The sequence below is a fragment of the Camponotus vicinus genome, unplaced genomic scaffold (genome assembly GCF_025532165.1).
Source record: "Camponotus vicinus isolate PSW18456_S1 unplaced genomic scaffold, iyCamVici1.0 SCAF_14, whole genome shotgun sequence".
NCBI lineage: Eukaryota > Metazoa > Arthropoda > Insecta > Hymenoptera > Formicidae > Camponotus > Camponotus vicinus.
Window position 1 is genome coordinate 3,281,670 of NW_028141950.1, and position 18,385 is coordinate 3,300,054.

General features: G+C 39.5%; 2 protein-coding genes and 1 long non-coding RNA gene across 13 annotated transcripts in view; 1 reads left to right on the top strand and 2 right to left on the bottom strand.

Annotated features, from left to right (window-relative positions):
• Window positions 1–17,328, top strand: part of Spg (dedicator of cytokinesis spg) — a 50,448-nt gene extending 33,120 nt beyond the window's left edge. For 2 of the 5 annotated variants that reach the window (XM_083088107.1, XM_083088111.1), the window contains 14 exons: window positions 7,227–7,311; window positions 8,018–8,476; window positions 8,724–9,023; window positions 9,265–9,469; window positions 9,566–9,748; window positions 9,970–11,698; window positions 11,860–11,877; window positions 11,969–12,131; window positions 12,577–13,014; window positions 13,214–13,355; window positions 13,488–14,163; window positions 14,354–14,715; window positions 14,872–15,245; window positions 15,527–17,328. In XM_083088107.1, the coding sequence (XP_082944233.1) occupies window positions 7,227–7,311; window positions 8,018–8,476; window positions 8,724–9,023; window positions 9,265–9,469; window positions 9,566–9,748; window positions 9,970–11,698; window positions 11,860–11,877; window positions 11,969–12,131; window positions 12,577–13,014; window positions 13,214–13,355; window positions 13,488–14,163; window positions 14,354–14,715; window positions 14,872–15,245; window positions 15,527–15,694 (5,302 nt within the window). In that variant the 3' untranslated portion in view covers window positions 15,695–17,328. The remainder of the gene's footprint in view (window positions 1–7,226; window positions 7,312–8,017; window positions 8,477–8,723; window positions 9,024–9,264; window positions 9,470–9,565; window positions 9,749–9,969; window positions 11,699–11,859; window positions 11,878–11,968; window positions 12,132–12,576; window positions 13,015–13,213; window positions 13,356–13,487; window positions 14,164–14,353; window positions 14,716–14,871; window positions 15,246–15,526) is intronic. The other 3 variants (XM_083088109.1, XM_083088110.1, XM_083088112.1) reach the window with 3 other exon arrangements.
• LOC145964979 (uncharacterized) lies at window positions 3,865–7,430 on the bottom strand. The gene is made up of 4 exons (XR_014436578.1): window positions 7,191–7,430; window positions 6,210–6,616; window positions 4,486–4,631; window positions 3,865–4,383 (listed from the first exon to the last, which is right to left on the bottom strand). It is a non-coding gene; the product is annotated as an uncharacterized LOC145964979 (long non-coding RNA).
• Window positions 16,533–18,385, bottom strand: part of Stan (protocadherin-like wing polarity protein stan) — a 28,920-nt gene continuing 27,067 nt past the window's right edge. For 5 of the 7 annotated variants that reach the window (XM_083088103.1, XM_083088105.1, XM_083088101.1 and 2 more), the window contains exon 17: window positions 16,533–17,640. In XM_083088103.1, coding sequence (XP_082944229.1) covers window positions 17,610–17,640 — 31 coding nt within the window. In that variant the 3' untranslated portion in view covers window positions 16,533–17,609. Of the gene's footprint in view, window positions 17,840–18,385 lie in introns of all 7 variants that reach the window. The other 2 variants (XR_014436573.1, XM_083088106.1) reach the window with 2 other exon arrangements.

Genomic DNA, 18,385 nt, shown 5'->3' on the forward strand with positions numbered 1-18,385 from the left:
TCATAAATATATCGAATCAAATTTCTCCAACGTCGATCAGATCAACGAATCCCTCGACGTCTTTTTTTCGCAATATTCTCTAGATTACATAAAGATTTAATAATCACTAATCTAGCCGATTATAATTAACGCTAACAATCAACGTGCCGATAACGTCGAGCTTTAGCTTCCAACGGTTCCATCCAGCTTTAACGAGAGGCATCGAGATGACGGAGATGACTGATTCGTGATTGGCGACGAGGGCGAATAACGACGTCGTTATCATATTCCATTTACCTAATTGTCGGTTGTCCGTCGCGGTTAAAGTTGGCTTCCCGTTAACGGCGGCGAATGTCAAACTGACGGCAGCAACATTCATTACCCGCGGCAATTATTATTATTTCTAATGAGCGGTGTACCTCGCGGCCGATGCAACACGCGGATCTGGAGGGTTCCGACCCTTCGTCTTTGTTTCCTTCCGTCTTCGTCGCGGTCGGTTCTTTCACCGTCGACTCTCTCGTCTCTCTCTCTCCCTCTTTTTGCCCTCTTCGTTTCACGAGGCTGCCTTCTTATGGAGTAACGCGGTTGTGAAGGAACTCCTGTCCGCGTAAGCCGGGATTCCATCGTTCTTTCCTGTAAAGGCGAGCTTACACGGCTCGCTTTTGATGGTCTCGTCGCTGTCCCGGATATGAATCGCTCAAACGAAAGAAATGAATCACCGTGTTTCTACAAGACTCATATTCAAGATAAAGCTCTTATCTGCTTTCTCCTTATACCGTTTAATCGTTTTAATAAATCCGTACTATCATACTTTGCTCTTGAAAACCTAAAGTTTTGCTTATGATATATTTAAATTCTGATATAAAAATTATGTTTATTATATTTAAATTCTGATATAATTTAATATATTTAAATTCTGATATAAAAATTATGTTTATTATATTTAATTAAAAATTTCAGATGATTATGAAATAAACGTTGAGAAATGGAATTTTATGGTATTCATCATTTGAGAAGCATAACTGCATCGGAATGTAATTAATTTGCGACAATGTATTTAAAGCCTCGAATATTTAAGCTTTAACCAATCTAGACAAAAATTAATTAACATACAAAGCACCAATAATTGGAACATGTACAACTACTAGTCATGCTGTAAAATATTTTTCTTTTTATCAGAATATATCGATTTTTTCTGGCTTTTCTTTTATCCAAAAATATAAAAATGAGAAAAATTTTATATATATTTCTTTCATAATAAATAATATATTTTTAAATTTTATAAAACCTATGAATCTTGTATCCTTCACGTTATAGGTGAAGAGGTCTATACTACTTGGTATGATGTATAAACACAAGGACAATCTCAACTGTATAAAATATTGAGACCTGCAAATTCCATAGATGACGCATTCATCTTGGGCTACTCGTCCGCTTCCATCATCTCGAAGCGAAACGTGTGGAATGGCCTTAAGGTCTACCCTTTCCTTTTCCTTTTCTTTACCTCGACGTAGCACAGTATTGCGTCGGGGCCCAGTGCTGTACGGTGTGGACCCAGCGGACCCGCGAGCTACGGGGAAGGGAGAAAAGGGCTCTCCACGGCTACCAAGTCGGGCGAAGGAAATTAATGAATGGCGGCGATCTCCTCAGCGTTAATAAGTGTACGCTTTGGAGCGGAAATCGCGGCACAAGAGGGAGATGAACCCTTCCCCGTTCTTTCCAGTCTGCATTTGATTGTAGAAGACGACGATGTTGTTTAATCCTGGTTTCTCAGACGAATCGCGTAGCGTCGTCCTTAATGAACGCTTTAACCCTTTGAGCACAAAGCATAAAGCTTCAAGCCTACAGCAATATTTCTGCTACGGAATATTTAATCATTTGTGTGACGATAATATTACGAGTCTTATAATTCTTAATTCAAATAAAATTTCTGATGAACATTTTATCAAACTCATCGATAATAAATATAGCAACGAGCGAAATAACGATTCTACTTGAAAATCGCTTCACTTGCGCAGAGTCTACAAGAAACATTGCGAAAGAATCCGTTATACGAAAGGAAGATCCAGCCGCGGATTTGACGAAAAAAGCTGCGAGACTCGCGGTTAATCGCGCTTAATCGCTCGTCATTCTGTCTAATTGACACTAGGGGGGGAATTAAAGATTTGGCCCTGACATCTATTACTCCGCCGCCGTCTGTTAGCGCAACGCGTGTCCGTACACGAGACTGCAACTCTCCGAATGCAACGCCATATATGTATGAGAATATATACGTGTACACATGTGTGTGTATGTATTTGAATGCGCAAGTATACTCGTACGCGTTTGTGTGTGCCGGTTGCGCGAGCATGTATGTACCCTCGAGCGAAGTCAGCCTCGACGTTCGTCTTCCCACGAACCCTTTACTGTACGTACGAGTCTCGTTACTCGTTCCGGGATCAGGAAACACTCCCATCAAAGCCGTTTTACACGGTCGCACCGTGCAAAATAACTTGGCGAACGCCAAGATGGTGACCGCGATCGCGTGTGAACCACCTGTCCGGATCTAAAGGGCACATGAGTGACGCATTCGCGTTGACAGAATCGGAATTTGGAACTTAAACTATAATAACATGTCGAAAGAAACGTAATTAAGTTGAAGTTACATTAATAATTAATTCCTAACAAGTATATTACACGCAGAATATAATTATAATTATTCGGAATTAATGTATTATTGCGAATTATTAATTTCCCAATTATTAATTATCAGCTGTTTGTTCGAGAGCTTGTAATAATAACATGTCGAAAAAAACGTAATTAAGTTAAAGTTACATTAATAATTAATTCCTAACAGATATATTACACGCAAAATATAATTATAATTATTCGGAATTAATGTATCCAGATATATCATTGCGAATTATTAATTTTCCAATTATTAATTATCAGCTGTTTGTTCGAGAGCTTGTAATAATAACATGTCGAAAAAAACGTAATTAAGTTAAAGTTACATTAATAATTAATTCCTAACAAATATATTACACACAGAATATAATTATAATTATTCGGAATTAATGTATCCAGATATATCATTGCGAATTATTAATTTTCCAATTATTAATTATCAGCTGTTTGTTCGAGAGCTTGTGAAAAGAAATCGAATATTTGAAATGGCATCAGCGTGCGAACGTTGGTATGATTATTCGCTCTTTGCGTTCTTGGCAACGACTACGACTTCGAAGGAAGATCGGCTCGAGGCGCACGATGTCCTTTATGCTAATGCATAGTTGTACATTCCACGCTGAAGGCGAAGCTAATGCCGTGGCAAGACACGTACGTCGATATTTCGACGTTGAGTCACGCCAAGAGTGCAAATATTACCGACTATATATACGCCGACTATATACTCTATCAAGAGGAAAAGGAGGAGAGACGGAGAGAGAAAGAGAGAGAGACAAAGAGAGTGGTTTTGCTCGTTCGAGAGTCGGAACGGGAGTCCGCGGGACTGACTTCCCAGGAGCACCGACGTAATTATAGCGTTTAGAGCTACCGAACGGTAACTGAAACCTCCCTGAGCGATGCGAGAGAGGACGAGCTCCTGAAACTGACATCTCCTATCTAATGAAGAGGAAAAGCCGAGACAGCGTTGAATCCCCTTTATGAATGGGAGAATTCTCCGCGAGATATCGATTAAAGCAGCTGTCAAAATTCCCATGAAATTGCGATAATAATCGATCCTTCAATAATACCTTCAAATCTTCTGAATTAAATTTAATTATTAATTATTAAATATATAGATTAATGATTAATTAATAGATAATAGATAATAGATTAATTAATAATTAATAGATTAAGATAATAGATTAATTATTAATTAATAGATTAACGTATCAAAACTTTAAATACCGTTCAGCCGCAAAAATTTCCCATTAATTTAGATTTGTTTAAGTTAGGAAATACGACAATAAAATAGATAAATTGATATGCAGATGCAAATAATTGTCGCTAGTAAAATAGATCTCGCATCGGGAATAATTTATCTGTATTATCCCCCGAAGAATTGTAGAAATGACGTAGGCACGATTTAATCCGCGAGATCTCATTGACGAGCTAAGCCAGCCGCTAACATCGATAATCTCAAGAGATGATAGTTCGATGCCCTCTCGCTCGCGAAAGACAGACGATCCTCGCTTCTTCGCGTGGGCGAGGAAGTCGTCGAACTTCCGAAGCTTCATCGGGTGAGCCACCGTTCTCGTTGTCCTCGTCTTCCAAAGTCCACGTGTCGCGCGGGCCCCGAGGTGTTCCGCGGCTAATGGTCGAATTCCTCATCCCCGGGGTGAGACGGACAAGGAGAGAAGATCTCGAGGGGAGACGGGGAGAGTCGTCGCTCGTCGTCGCCGACCCGGTCGTCCCCGATGCCCGCTGGAATATATCCGATATCTTTGGAATGGGGCATAGGTCCCAACGACGCGGCGGCGGACATTGCCTGAACCTGTCTCCACGCATCGAAGTCTGCCTGCTCACCTGCATTCCATCATGAGGAGCCTGGAGGGGCGCCTTTCGGAGGCCCGCAGGATCGTCAAGATCGCGCGCGGCGCCCCTCGGTCCTCCTTAAGGCGCCTGGATTTCCGTCTTAGTGTTGTGTCCATCGAAACTCGAATTCTGCATCTCTTTAAAAAATTGGAAATATTTAATTAAACATTATTTTCAATTATCCACGATAAGCTATATTCCATTCATCAAATAATAAATTATTTTAATAAATAAATAAAATTGCATCATTCTTTTTGCATGTGTTATGCAAGCAACTTTTTACGTATATTGCAAAGTTTTAGATTTCACACGCTTATTAAATGAATGATGAAAATTTTCCCTCGAATGAAAATGAGCTCCAAGAATGATTCATTAGTCCGAATCGTTATTCTGGAAGAGCTGATTTGCATACGTGGTAGCGAGAGTGTCGGATACGTTCCTAGCGGACCGGCTCTTCGGGATCGCGGTATACGCCGAATCATCGAGAGATCAGTGACGTAGCCGCACGGAGGGCGGGAAATTCTCAGGTTCGAAAGAGTCTGGACCATAAAAAAAAAAAGATAAAACGAGCGAAGCCGCGCTCTCCTCTCTCGAACCTACCACTTAATTTAATCTTGCTCTAACATCGAGCTCTCGTGAAAGGCAGTCCGATGTTCTCTTTCTCTCTCTCTCTCTCTTTCGCTCTCTAAAAACGAATTTCATTGTTAATTAATCCTTTTTACGGCTCCTAGCCTGTGAGATCGGAAATTCGCGGACGTTTAGAGAGGAAGCATTTTTTTTAAATTGTAGAGTGATTTATAGAATAGGAGAGAAAAAGCTTAAGAGAATTTTATACCGTATTTTCATTTATATTCAAACTAGATTTTCGATTATCGATCTCACAGATTATTAATTTTAATTAAATTAAACCCAACATTATTTATACTCTCTGATTTAGGGAATGTCAAATCTATTCTAAATACAATATTGCATTATTTTTTTTACAAATATTACAAAAAGAAATTCAATAATTTTAATTTTATAATTAAAGTTATAAAATTAACAATTAAATTTTACTCTAAATTTATAAAGTTTTTCTACGAATGAAAAAGTTAAATAGTACATAAATGATATTGTTATTCAAGTTACACATGAATACAATCTATCAAATAATCAGAGAACGAGTATCCAAATTAATTATCGATTGCAAATGGAATTAGTGCGGAATAATCTTCTTATTAGCCTTATATGTCCAGGATTAATAGTTACGTTACTGCGGCTGGATAAACGCTTTCCAAGAAGTTTAAAGGATTGTTAGATCAGATTTATATGAAAGGACCTTCTTACCGCTCTATACTTGAGTCCTCCCACACCATGTCCGGTTTTAGCGATTAATAATAATTGATTCGGCTTCGCATAAACATCAGATAAATAATTATTGTCTCTCTTCGTGAATATCGTTTAAATTTATAAAAATATAAAATATTTTTGTATGCAAGTACATCGTAATTTATTCGTATAATATTAATTTTAACTGTATTTTTCAAATTAATTAATCCTATCTTATATCTCATCTCGAACGTCATATATTAATATTATAATTCCGCACTAATTTTTTTGGAATTCGCACGAGTTGTTATCTCCTTTTCGATAGGCATAAAAACCTTACGATCTCATATTGCGATTCCATACACATGCGTGTACACATACATACATACGACTCGAGTGGCGCATACCTGCATTCCTGCGAGGCGACGGAGTTCTCCAACGCGGACCACAGCCCACCGTCGAGAGACGGGCCTGTTGTAGGGCCCTCAATGCGTTCGAGAACACGTAGGGCCCTATGGCATGCGACCTGCCGGCTCGACTCTGCGCGCGGAGGTCATGAGAAGTTAAGTAGCCGCTTCTACGAGGCACCACCTCGAAAGCAAATCTCCCAAAGTGTGATGCAACGTACGCTTCAATCAGTGCGATAATCCTCAATCCCGTTTCCCCGACATCCGATATTCATTTTCCATCATGTCACAATGACTTTAATAATGTTCTCGTCTCCCTCTTTCTTTTTTCTCTCTCGAGGAAACAATTAGGTATGAATCGATGGGAAGCTTTTCAAGCGGACGGAAAAACATTTTTCTTGATGCATCTGCAATAATGAAAAAAAATGTTAGAAAATTATATGATTACTGATATCTTTTAAATAACTTATAGTTATTTATACAAGTAAAAATATACTTTGCATATCTAAGTGCATATCTGCCTTTAATATAAAAATAACACGCGTGGATTTTTTTATCGATAACTATTATGTAAGGCACTTTGTTGTAAGGCTGAGGTTGGATAATTTTATTTTTAGGCGACGTTAAATATATAGATCGTCGGTTAACGACACAAAGTGTATAAAAATGTCCCTCTATCGTAATTTATTTTTACATGCTTGCAAATGAGACTCGCGTCGTTATATTTACGCCGATCATGAATTAATTATATTTTGCAACCAACATAGTTTAAGTAAAAATGTGCTTCGGAAAAGATTCTATATTTATCACAAAAATTTTTGCAATGAGATTAAAATCTATATACGTTTTAATAATTGTGATATAAATAATTATAAAGGTAAAAAAACTTATTTTATGCACGTATATTTTTGATTATTACATATTAATTAATAGTGAAATATTTTTCACTAGCTTTTATCGAGGAGAAGCATCATTTTCTACCTTCTGTCATAGTTCTTTTTTCTTCTCACGTTTCAGAAAGCTTGGTTTGGACCTGGTGCCACGTCAAGGTGCTCATATGGTGGAACCGGATACCATGTCCGTCGTGGAGTTATATCATGTGGTAATCACGAATGACAAATATGTTCTTTTAAAACCGATATCTTGCGAAATCTTTTCGATATCTTTCGATAGCTGAAAAATTTCTGATATCTTTCAAACATTAAATAGTGAGTCATAATGGAAAAATAGAGGGACAAAATACGCGGAATGCGCGACAATGATGAGACATGGAAATATAAGCGAATTCATCAGAATGCTGATCACGCAGGTAGCATCGTCACGTGTGGAACGATGTTACTTCGGTTACAGTTACTTCTGCAAATTTCGTTTAAATATAATATGATCCAGAAATATCATCCCTTTATGATCTATGTTGTAATTCGTCGAATGACAATCCGTTAATTTGTCGAGATGAATTATAACGATCTAATAATTATCGAAATAATCGAATAAAAAATTTTTTTTATATTTCTATTAATTAAAATATCGATTAAAATAATTAAACAGACAATTTCAGAAGTGGAAACTAAACGGATTGGTGCAATAATAAATAATTAATATCCTCTTGATTCTCACTGATATTTAAATAATTGCACCCCAAAGTTCTCTCTCTCTCTCTTTCTCTCTCTCTTGGCTTGCCTTCTCCGGTCAAGATCTCAACTTCGCAAGCCGAAGACAAGTTTAAGATCGAAGAGCTAAGTTAATTCGCTAGTAATTAATTAAATAACGTCATTCGAATACTGCTAATCTTGAGAGGAATTACGCAGCATGTGCAAAGCGCCGAGAACTCGCAGGGCGCGTCAGCTCGAGGGACTTTGCGCCGCAAGGAACACAAGAAGGTCCTTACCCATCACTTGTACTTCTGCATGAGAGACTTTGGCCACTCGGTCGGCGAGGACACCGAGATCTACTTCTCCCTGTTCGATGCCAAGCGGCAACAGTACCTGAGCGAGCGCTTCCTGGTGCGCATCAGCAAGGAGGGCTTCTCCAATTACGTGGAGAAGATGCATAGCAACTGCACCATCTTCACGGACCTGGGCAACTCCGATCTGAGCCGCGATCTCTATATGATCGCTCACGTGATGCGCTGCGGCCGGATGTTGTATTCCGATTCCGGCAAGAACAAGACCGGAACCGCAATCTATCGACGACCTCACGGGGTGGCGGTGCTTTCCCTGGCGGAGGCTGCGCAGGATCACGCGGAGGAACTCGAGATGACTTTCAAAGTAAGCAGAATTGAAGATTAGAAAGCCTGATATTCGCATAGAATATTTATATATTTTATTATAAATTTTATTCTATTTTTTAAAATATGAAACCTAAACTTTTTCGAAAATTTTATATAATAATATATCCTTAAATAAACTTCTTTTCCATCTTAAATTATTAAAAAACTCTTAAAAGAATTATTGCAGAGAATTAAATGTGGAGAGGAGATGAATTTAACTTTATAATTTCTATTTTTATCTACAGGTATATCAAGGGGAAGAGAAAGAGTTTCACCAGTTGCACGAACAAATCATACGAAATAACAAGTGTTCTCCCCTACCTGGACAGCCCAATTATGGAATAGTCGTGTCTCTTCGTATCCTGCACGGAGAATTGTCTCAAGTTCGGGACGAGAACCCGTTACTATTTAAAAATATCTGCCTCACGAAGAAGCTCGGTTTCTCGGACGTTATTATGCCGGGCGATGTGCGTAATGATTTGTATCTGAAATTGGAACGAGGAGAATTTGAACGCGGCGGAAAGTCTACCGGCAAAAATATCGAGGTAAAATCATTTGCGAGAAATTATTTTTTCCGCAAAATGTATCTCTTTAAAATAGAAATTTATATAATACTTTACTTATATATAATATATTCACACAAATATATTATATATTATATTAAAATTATTAATTATTAATATATGATGCTATAAAGCTTAATAGATTGATATAAAAAAAACATTTACAAAAAAAATTTGAAATATCTTACCATGATAAAATTCTATTTGTTGTTAATAAAATTAGGTGACAATCCTGGTCCTGGATGCGGACGGTCAACCCTTGGAGGAGTGTTTATTTGGGGCCGCAGGCATGGATGGTAGCTCTGAATATCAGAGTTTAGTCATATACCATCACAACAGCCCGTCGTGGGCAGAAACTGTAAGACTAGCGATACCCATTGACAAGTTCTATGGGAGCCACGTGCGTTTCGAATTTCGGCATTGTTCCAGTAAGTCTTAGATATCGATCGATATTTCCAATCTCTTGCCTTTTTCTTGCCGTCTTCTTCATTTATCTTCTCATCTCTTCATCTATCTTGTTGTAGCGCGCGAGAAGAATGACAAGAAGCTCTTTGCCTTCGCTTTTGTCCGGTTAATGGAACCCGGAGGTGCTACTCTTCAGGATGGTCCGCACGAGTTGTATATTTACAAATGCGAGGAGCGCGCGAAGTTGGATTCGTTGGCTTATCTATCATTGCCGAGTAGCTCACGAGAACCGAGCGCCTCAGGTAAATCCATTCCTGAAATGTAAAATTAACTCTTGTAAATAATATACGAAATTTGAATGAATGTTGATAGTCAAAACTGTCAAAAGTATGAATATTATTAATCTATTATTTATTACATTATCAAATAAATGAAAACTGAATTACTTTTATTTATAAAATATTTCTAAATGAAAGAGAGAAATATTTCTGAATACTTATATTTTTCTTGTTATTTCTCTCAGGTCCACCAGCCTTCTCCAGATCGCCCAAGGAAACTGTGTTTGTGCACACTCTGCTCTGCAGCACTAAACTAACGCAAAATGTCGATTTACTCAGTCTGTTGCAATGGAAGGCGCATCCTGAACGAATATCCGAAGCTCTTGGTCGTGTACTTCGATTAGATGGTGAGGAACTTGTCAAGTTCTTGCAGGACATTCTCGACGCGCTGTTCGCCATGTTCCATACTGAAGATGGCAATTCCACGGCACATTCCGGCCTCGTGTTCCAAGTACTTGTGTCCATCTTTAGTCTATTAGAAGACTCCAAGTTCGAGCACTTCAAGCCGGTGATGGACGCTTACATCTCGGATCATTTCGCCGCAGCTTTGGTGTACAAGGGTCTTCTTAGCAGTGTACAACATTGTGCCGATTGGGTCACCGCGGCGGAGAAGCAGGAGCCGATCATGAAATGCTTTCGCTCGCTCGAATATATTTTCAAATTCATTATCCAAAGTCGACTACTATTCGCCCGTGCTACCGCTGGCCAATATGAGGATAGCTTTAAGCGCGATTTGTATTGCGTGTTCGCGGCCCTCAATAAGATGCTAGGTATTCCATATGAGATGGTACTCTTGTCGCAAATCGCGCTATTGCTGTCAATTGCGGCGGTGTTTGAGCAGTTGGTGGCGGTGCTACCGATTCTCGAGGTGGCCAAACTCACTTGCACAATGCTAGACTCGGTGCCACGTGAACCGCCGCTTCAGCTCACGCAGGCCAAGTTGGTCGCTATCAAGAATCTCACGACGTCCAGCTTGTTCCACAAGGATGATGAGAGCCGAAACCTCTTGCTTGTTACTATATGCCGACATTTACGCGTCCATCTGGCTCGCAGGGAGGAATTGCGATCTTGCACTGATATCTTGGGCGAAATACTTAGCTTCCTGCATAAGCGCGGCAGAGACACGAACAAGGTTAACAATTGTATCCACCACGACGTCGAGACGCTCTGCCTGTCGGTGCTTGACGTGCTTATACAAACAATACTAATCGTGATAAACGCCAGTGGACCAGTTCTCGGTTGTCTAGTGGCCTGCCTGATCGGATTGCTCCAGCTACTTGACGAGTATCATTACGCGCGACTCTGGGAAGAACTGGCGTATGGATCCAGCGATCGAAAACCACTCAAGGATTTTTTGCTCCGGGCGTTCCTAGTGCTACGCGACCTGGTGCGCCAAGAGGTATTTCCGCCGGACTGGCTAGTCATCCGGATGCAGGCCAACAATGTTATTCTAAGATCGCTGCAGGAGCTTGCGCAGCCGCTCGCTTTCCGCTTCCTTCATGGCAGCTTCGACTCGCAACTCTGGTCCACGTACTTTAACTTGGCGGTGGCTTATCTCACTCAGCCATCTCTCCAGCTTGAACAGTTTTCTGAAGTCAAGCGGGAGAAGATTGTGGAGAAGTACGGCGATATGAGAGTACTCATGGGCTTCCAGATATTATCCATGTGGTCGCATCTGGGCGAACGTAAACTCGAATTTATACCGGGCATGGTCGGGCCTTTCCTAGAAGTTACTTTGGTACCAGAGAGTGAACTTCGTAAGGCAACCTTGCATATCTTCTTCGACATGATGGAGTGCGAGCAGCGAACTCGCGGTAGCTTCAAATCGGTGGAGTCTGAGTTGATCGACAAACTGGATATTCTTATCAGCGAGAACAAGGGCGACGACGAGTACAGACAATTGTTTAACACTATGTAAGTTGATGTTGACTCAATCTGTAGATATTTTTTTAACATCGATTTCTAGAATTTCAAGTGTTTTGTATGTGTGTGAAAGAGAAATTTTATATACATATTTAAAACCTTCAGAAAAATGTTATGTAATTTGTCGCATTTGCAATTTCATGCTGCTTTAGGGAACATCTTAGCGCTGTGTAAGTGTAACGTTTACAAACAAACGTGACTTTATTATAGATATTTTTCATCTTATGATTGGTGTAACGATAATTTTACTTTCGTGTATAGATTATTAGATAGGGTACAGTCCGAGGATCCGGCTTGGAAGGACAGCGGCACTGCCTTCATAACATCCATCACGCGTTTATTGGAAAGGCTTCTCGACTACAGAAGCGTCATTCAGGGTGACGAGAATCGTGACAAGCGTATGTCGTGCACCGTAAATTTGTTGGTGGGTATTAAAGATTTCGAAATTCTAGATATGGCGTAGCCAATAAAAAGCATAAATTATTAATAATAAATATATATAAGCATAATAAGTATATCGTGTATATCATTAATAATAAGTACATTAATAATAATAATAATAACATACTGTGATTATTAGTAGCAATTAAGAAATGCGCGCCGCGAAATAGCTACATCTACATATTATTTTTCTCGCGACTTAGCGTATTGATTAACCGAACTATGCGATGTACGACGACACGTGTCACACATAATAGCGAATATATATCTCGGTGAATACATGCATGACATTTAGCAACTCGAGTTCGCGATGGAAATTTTATCATTCCTCTTGCTTGCTCAACCGTCGATCAGCTTGTAACCGTAGAAACGATTCAGTGAGTTATTCTCAGAGCGTTAACATGGGACTACTTTTACTCTTCCTGCAGAACTTCTATAAGAATGAGTTCAACCGCAAGGAGATGTATCTGCGCTACATCTACAAGTTACACGATCTGCACTTGGCTGCTGAGAATTATACGGAAGCCGGCTTCACGATGAAGCTATACGCCGATCAGCTAGGCTGGGGCTCCACTGTCTTGCCGCCGGATCATGCTCATCCTCAGCAGCCGGAGTGGCAGCGAAAAGAGCTACTCTATCATAAGATCATCCATTATCTCGATCGTGGCAAGTGTTGGGAAAAGGGAATTCCTCTATGCAAGGAATTGGCAATCCTCTACGAGACCAGATTGTACGATTATGCCAAGCTCAGTCATGTGTTGAAGCTGCAGGCCAAGTTCCTAGATAACATCCTGACGCAGCTGCGTCCAGAACCGGAGTACTTCCGCGTCGGATTTTATGGCCTCAGCTTTCCGCTCTTTGTTAGAGTAGGTTTGATGTATTATTCGAAGCGACGATTTTCAAAGGCTTTAATACATGGAACAATAATTTATTAATCTTATAGAAGTATTTTATTAGTAGCTTAATTTTATATATTATTTTAACATATTTTAGCATATTATTTTATTCTTTGTGCGTGAAAAGAACTCTCAAGATCGAAATTATGATTTGTATCTTTTGTTCTAGAATAAATTATTCATCTATCGTGGTTTGGAATATGAACGTATAGGAGCGTTCACGCAGCGATTACAAACCGAGTTTCCTTGCGCTCAGATATTGATGAAGAACTCCCCACCGGATGAGAGCATCCTGACATCTGAGGGTCAATGTAAGCGAGATGAGATTTATTAATAAATTCTAAATTAAAAATCAATTTTTTCATTTCAATAATTTAAAAATCAATAATCTTCTATCATATGTATAATATATTTTTTCATTTGCTAATTGTTATTTTTCATAGATATCCAAATTTGCAACGTGAAACCAATTCCCGAAGAAGGCAGCCTAGCTTGTAGCGGCGCTGAAGTTCCAGAACGCGTGGTCGCTTTTTATTTGGTAAACGACGTACGTAAATTTACATTCGATCGACCGTTGCATCGTGGCCCGGTGGACCGTGAGAACGAGTTCAAGTCGTTGTGGATCGAGAGGACGACGCTGACGACGGAGGCGAAGCTACCGGGGATTCTTAGATGGTTCGAGGTGATCGAGAAGCGATCGGAGCTAATGGCGCCAGTAGAATACGCCTGCGAAACCATGCAAAGTGTGGAGAGGGAATTGAGGCGGCTGGTGGCGCAATATACTGCCGAGCCGCACAGGAATATTAATCCATTCAGCATGCGGCTGCAGGGTATCATTGACGCCAATGTGATGGGTGGTATCACCAAGTATCAGGAGGCCTTTCTCACATCAGAGTTTGCACGGCAGAATCCCGATATGGTGCCGCACGTAAACAGACTCAAGGGATTGATCTTGGATCAGATGAGCGTGCTCGAATCCGGTCTAGTGTTGCATGGTCAGATCGCACCGGCTGGCGTCCAGCCACTGCACAAGAGATTAATCGAGAGGTTCACGCAACTTAAACAAGGCCTCGGTCCGTTAGCCAGGCAAAGGACCATTCATCAAGACAGCATCGTCAAGTAAATATTATATACTAAAATGCCTTCTAGATTTATTTTAAAAATCGATGACAATCTCTCTTAGATATTTATTTAATACGAAAATTGATTATTGCAAAATATTTGACTACTATTATTAGTTATTTATCAATCTCATTGGCAGCCTATTTCAGCGCTATAGAATGATTTCAATCGTTCTTTATTCTTCTAGTTCGCCACTACCACCTCTGCCGATCAACGACAAACAGCGCCCGGCTACCTTGGAGACTGCCGGCTCCAGGATATCGCATGCCGACAGCGATGGACTTCCAGAGGATGAGGGCTTTTACACTAAGGTGGATGGTGTTCCACCACCTATTCCGCAGCGAGAGGTTCGACCGCGTTCCGTTGGCTATGGTACAACACCGCCCAGACCTACGCATCAAAGGTCTCTCAGTAAACCATTGAGTCCGAAACTGCCACTGAGACATTCTTTGCCTACTCCTACCGACGGCGCGGACCAAGGCGGTCTCAGAAGCTCTTGGAGCGAACCTGGACCCGAGCCCGCTCCGCCGCTACCACCTAGAGGTTGCAGTAAGTAAATTTCTCTGATCCTTTCAAGACATCTAAAAAAGCCCTTTGCATTATTGCGTTATATAATCGTAGACAGCGGGACTTTTTTACATGTCTACAAATTGTCCAAAAAAGTAAATTTTCCAAAAAATATATCGTGACTTGTGCGAAACGCAGCGGTTTCTGTTTCAGCGCCAGACAAGAGAGACTCGAACCCGAATGCTGCGGTGCCGCCGGCGCCACCGAAACGCGGTTTAGCGTATAAACGCACAAACACGGAATGGAGCACGGACGATGACTCCGAAATCACGGAACCGAAAAACGAATCGAACGATTTGCGCGACAGCGGCATATCCACTACCAGTTTGCTGGATTTTCAATCGCATTTGATAAACCTGAATAACCTCGGCTACGAAGATTTTGAACCGCGTTCCCGATCCAACGACATCATGAACATCTCTCCGCCGTCTGTAATAAGCGCGCTCAACGTCTCCACCGGCAACTTCGCCAGTGGCACATTCCAGAGCTCGCATTCTCTTCCCGGTCAAGAGGTGGGAAGATAGGACTTAAATAGAATTAAATAACAAGTGTATTTCGAGGATAAACAGGCCGTTAAAATTAAAATATGTTTTTTGTTTAAATTTTCGAATTAAATATTATTGCATCAAATTTCCTAAACTTTGAAATATATATTGATAATCGCGAGTTATAATTTTTAATTAATTTCCTTTTTCTTCTATAACTTTATTCGATTGCATTTGAATCAAAAATAATATCGATGTCTATACTTACAAATCAAGGTGACAGTAACAATTGATATTGTTTTTTGCAGGTAAGTCCTCCACCTATACCTCCCAAGGCCCATCAGGACACTCCCTCGGCCCCCTCGACTCTGGAGAGAGTGTCCAACAGGACGCAGAGTCACGGTCATTCGGAGAATTATTCCGTGCCGAAAATGCAGACGCTTTCCGTGGCATCCGACACGGAAAGCACCGTGTAACGACGATATATATTGCTAGTCCCTAGCGATTATTTAGTCCTTAGTGATGTATATGTGCCATTATGCGCGAATCTTGTATCCGATTTGTCCCTCGAATTGTCGGGTGGATTTTCTTAGACAGTAACTTAAGATAAAAGTATCATCGTTGTCGTCGTCGTGTTTAACGGGTAAACGTGAAAAGATTCTCTCAGAGATCCTTGATATCTGCACATCATCCCGTACGTAGCCAATAACGAATCTTAAATCAGGTCGTCAGACAAATCAAATCATCCCCCGAACGAAACGTATCCAACGTATATTCGTACCTTAATCGTTTCCCTGACGCGGCCGAGTTTACTGGTCCCGGCTAGTCTTGCAAATTTTGACGCGGTTATCTCGTTCTATCCAACGATATATTTTATTTAATAACCACCTATAACTATAATCAAAAAATGTAATAAAAAAATGTGAAAACTTTTTGTCACATTTCTTGAAAAAAATCCGTCAGGAAAGTGGTTAAAGAGATAACTAGAGAAAAATAAATACGTGCAATAATCGCTCTTGAACACCGAGAACGTCCAGCAAGAAGCTTCTCGACAAGAAAGTTTTTGACTCATCTGGACATGATCGGTGATCGAACCGCGACATGTACGTCATATATGTCAACTTTACTTTAAACACCGCTCTTCCGAGTATATCGATCCACACACTGTGAATATTATATATATTTTGTAAGTTATTTATATTTTCGATGAGAAAAAATAAAGGTAATTTTTAAATCAACGACAACTGCTGCGGATTGTGTGGAATGATATTGTTAGCTTCCGGATGCTGAGGAAGAAAACAAATTCCATCTTGCTGAAGGGTATATAAATTATGTATTTTGTCACAGTTCGTTTTCCTCTTTGTCTTATATGAGTATATATATACAAAAGTATGAAAAAAACTGCGCTGCACAATTGACATGCTTCGACTTACGCTATGTTTTTTCTCCTTCTTCTTCTTCATGGCATGTAAAATAAAGAGAGAGAAATTGTAAACTTCTATATAAAAAAAGGGAAATGGACGCAAATGTAGAACCTAAAATTATACATACGCACATGTATATGAAAGAGAGGATAGAGGCAGTGGAATGTGTACATTGCACAATACCGAATTCAAGAAAAAATAGAATGATACTAACGAGTATAATGATTGATTAGAGATCATTTTCGTTCTCCGTATCTTTCTCCGAACGTCATTGCCGATTAATAGCAATTAGATCGTTCGCCAAGAAAAATCAAAGATTCGTAAATCACCAAGTCGCTTCTTAATACAAAGTAAACAACAAGCGCAAAAATTTTTTATATCGGATCGATCGGAGTAATTGAACGCATTCGCTGCACGCACGAGGTAAGCCGTAATAACCAAGTGTAACTCGCGATGTGTTTTCTTAAACACAAAGTTTTAAATTTCTTTTAGTTACACGAGGTTGTAACTAAAATAAAAATTTAAGAATTATCAACTTTTACCTCTTGTATAATTTTGTGCACCGAATCCTTCAATTGCGTAACCATGAATAGACGTCACATCGATATTTTCCAATGATGCAAACGATAATTGTCGATAATATTCATTTTTAATGACATTCATTAAATAAATAATTATATGAACGACATCGCATCGTTTGCTGTCAGATCATTGAAAGATACTCCAACATGCGACATTTATCTCTCCGGTAGATTACTGCGGCCAACCCATCTGTATGCGATATATGAATGGGCACTCGCAAATATACGCTAATTAATATGGCTAATTATATAAGTCATGGCTGCTTTTTTTTAAAATATATATATATCGACGATCGTTCGAGTCTTTATTGCGCGCTGTGGACACTTAAGCTAGGCGTAAGCTAAATTACTTTGTACGTTGTTCTCGTTTGTGTGGTACGGACCTGTCAAACGGACGTTTCCGCATTAGTATCCTTCCTGCAACACAACGATAATCACGATTATTCCGGCTCGCGATCGCGAGAGATACGGAGAGGATTAGCGATAGAGACAATCGTTGCGATTTACAGGCGTTTGCCATAAATGCTTACCTCTTCGCTGATGATTTGATAGCCGTAGATAGGGCAAGCACGGATCACAGAAAAGATACAGTTATATTAGAATGTTCCAACGCCACCTTTCGCGTGCAAACAGCAAGAGGAAACGGAAAACCAAAGACACCAGAATGAATTAATTAAAAAAACGAGCGTTATGAAAAAAATTGCGCTAAAAAAACCCGCTACAACTTAAGTATGTTATAAATCGCCGCCGATCCTTTCTATATACGTTGGATGTGACGTATTTGTATTGTCTTTTTGTAAATTATTTTATATCTCGGTAAGAAAAGTAGAAACTTCTCTCTCGGATATAATCGTTTATATAAAGGTTTCTATTTTTATTCAAACGTGACAACATGTGTTGTTTTATTTCTATGACTTTTCGTACTTAATTATTAATGTTCATTAATATTAATTATATATATTATACTCATTAGATTATTTTAAATCCTATTTACTTCATTTTAAGATACTTCAATTTGTTAAAATAACAAGTTTCCGATACATTGTACGAAATATTTAAATAACTCTTTACACTATTATATTCTAGAGGAAGATATTATAGTTCTCTAAAAAACTATGAGATGATAATTCTAAATACTTTTATATTCGACTCATGCATCAAA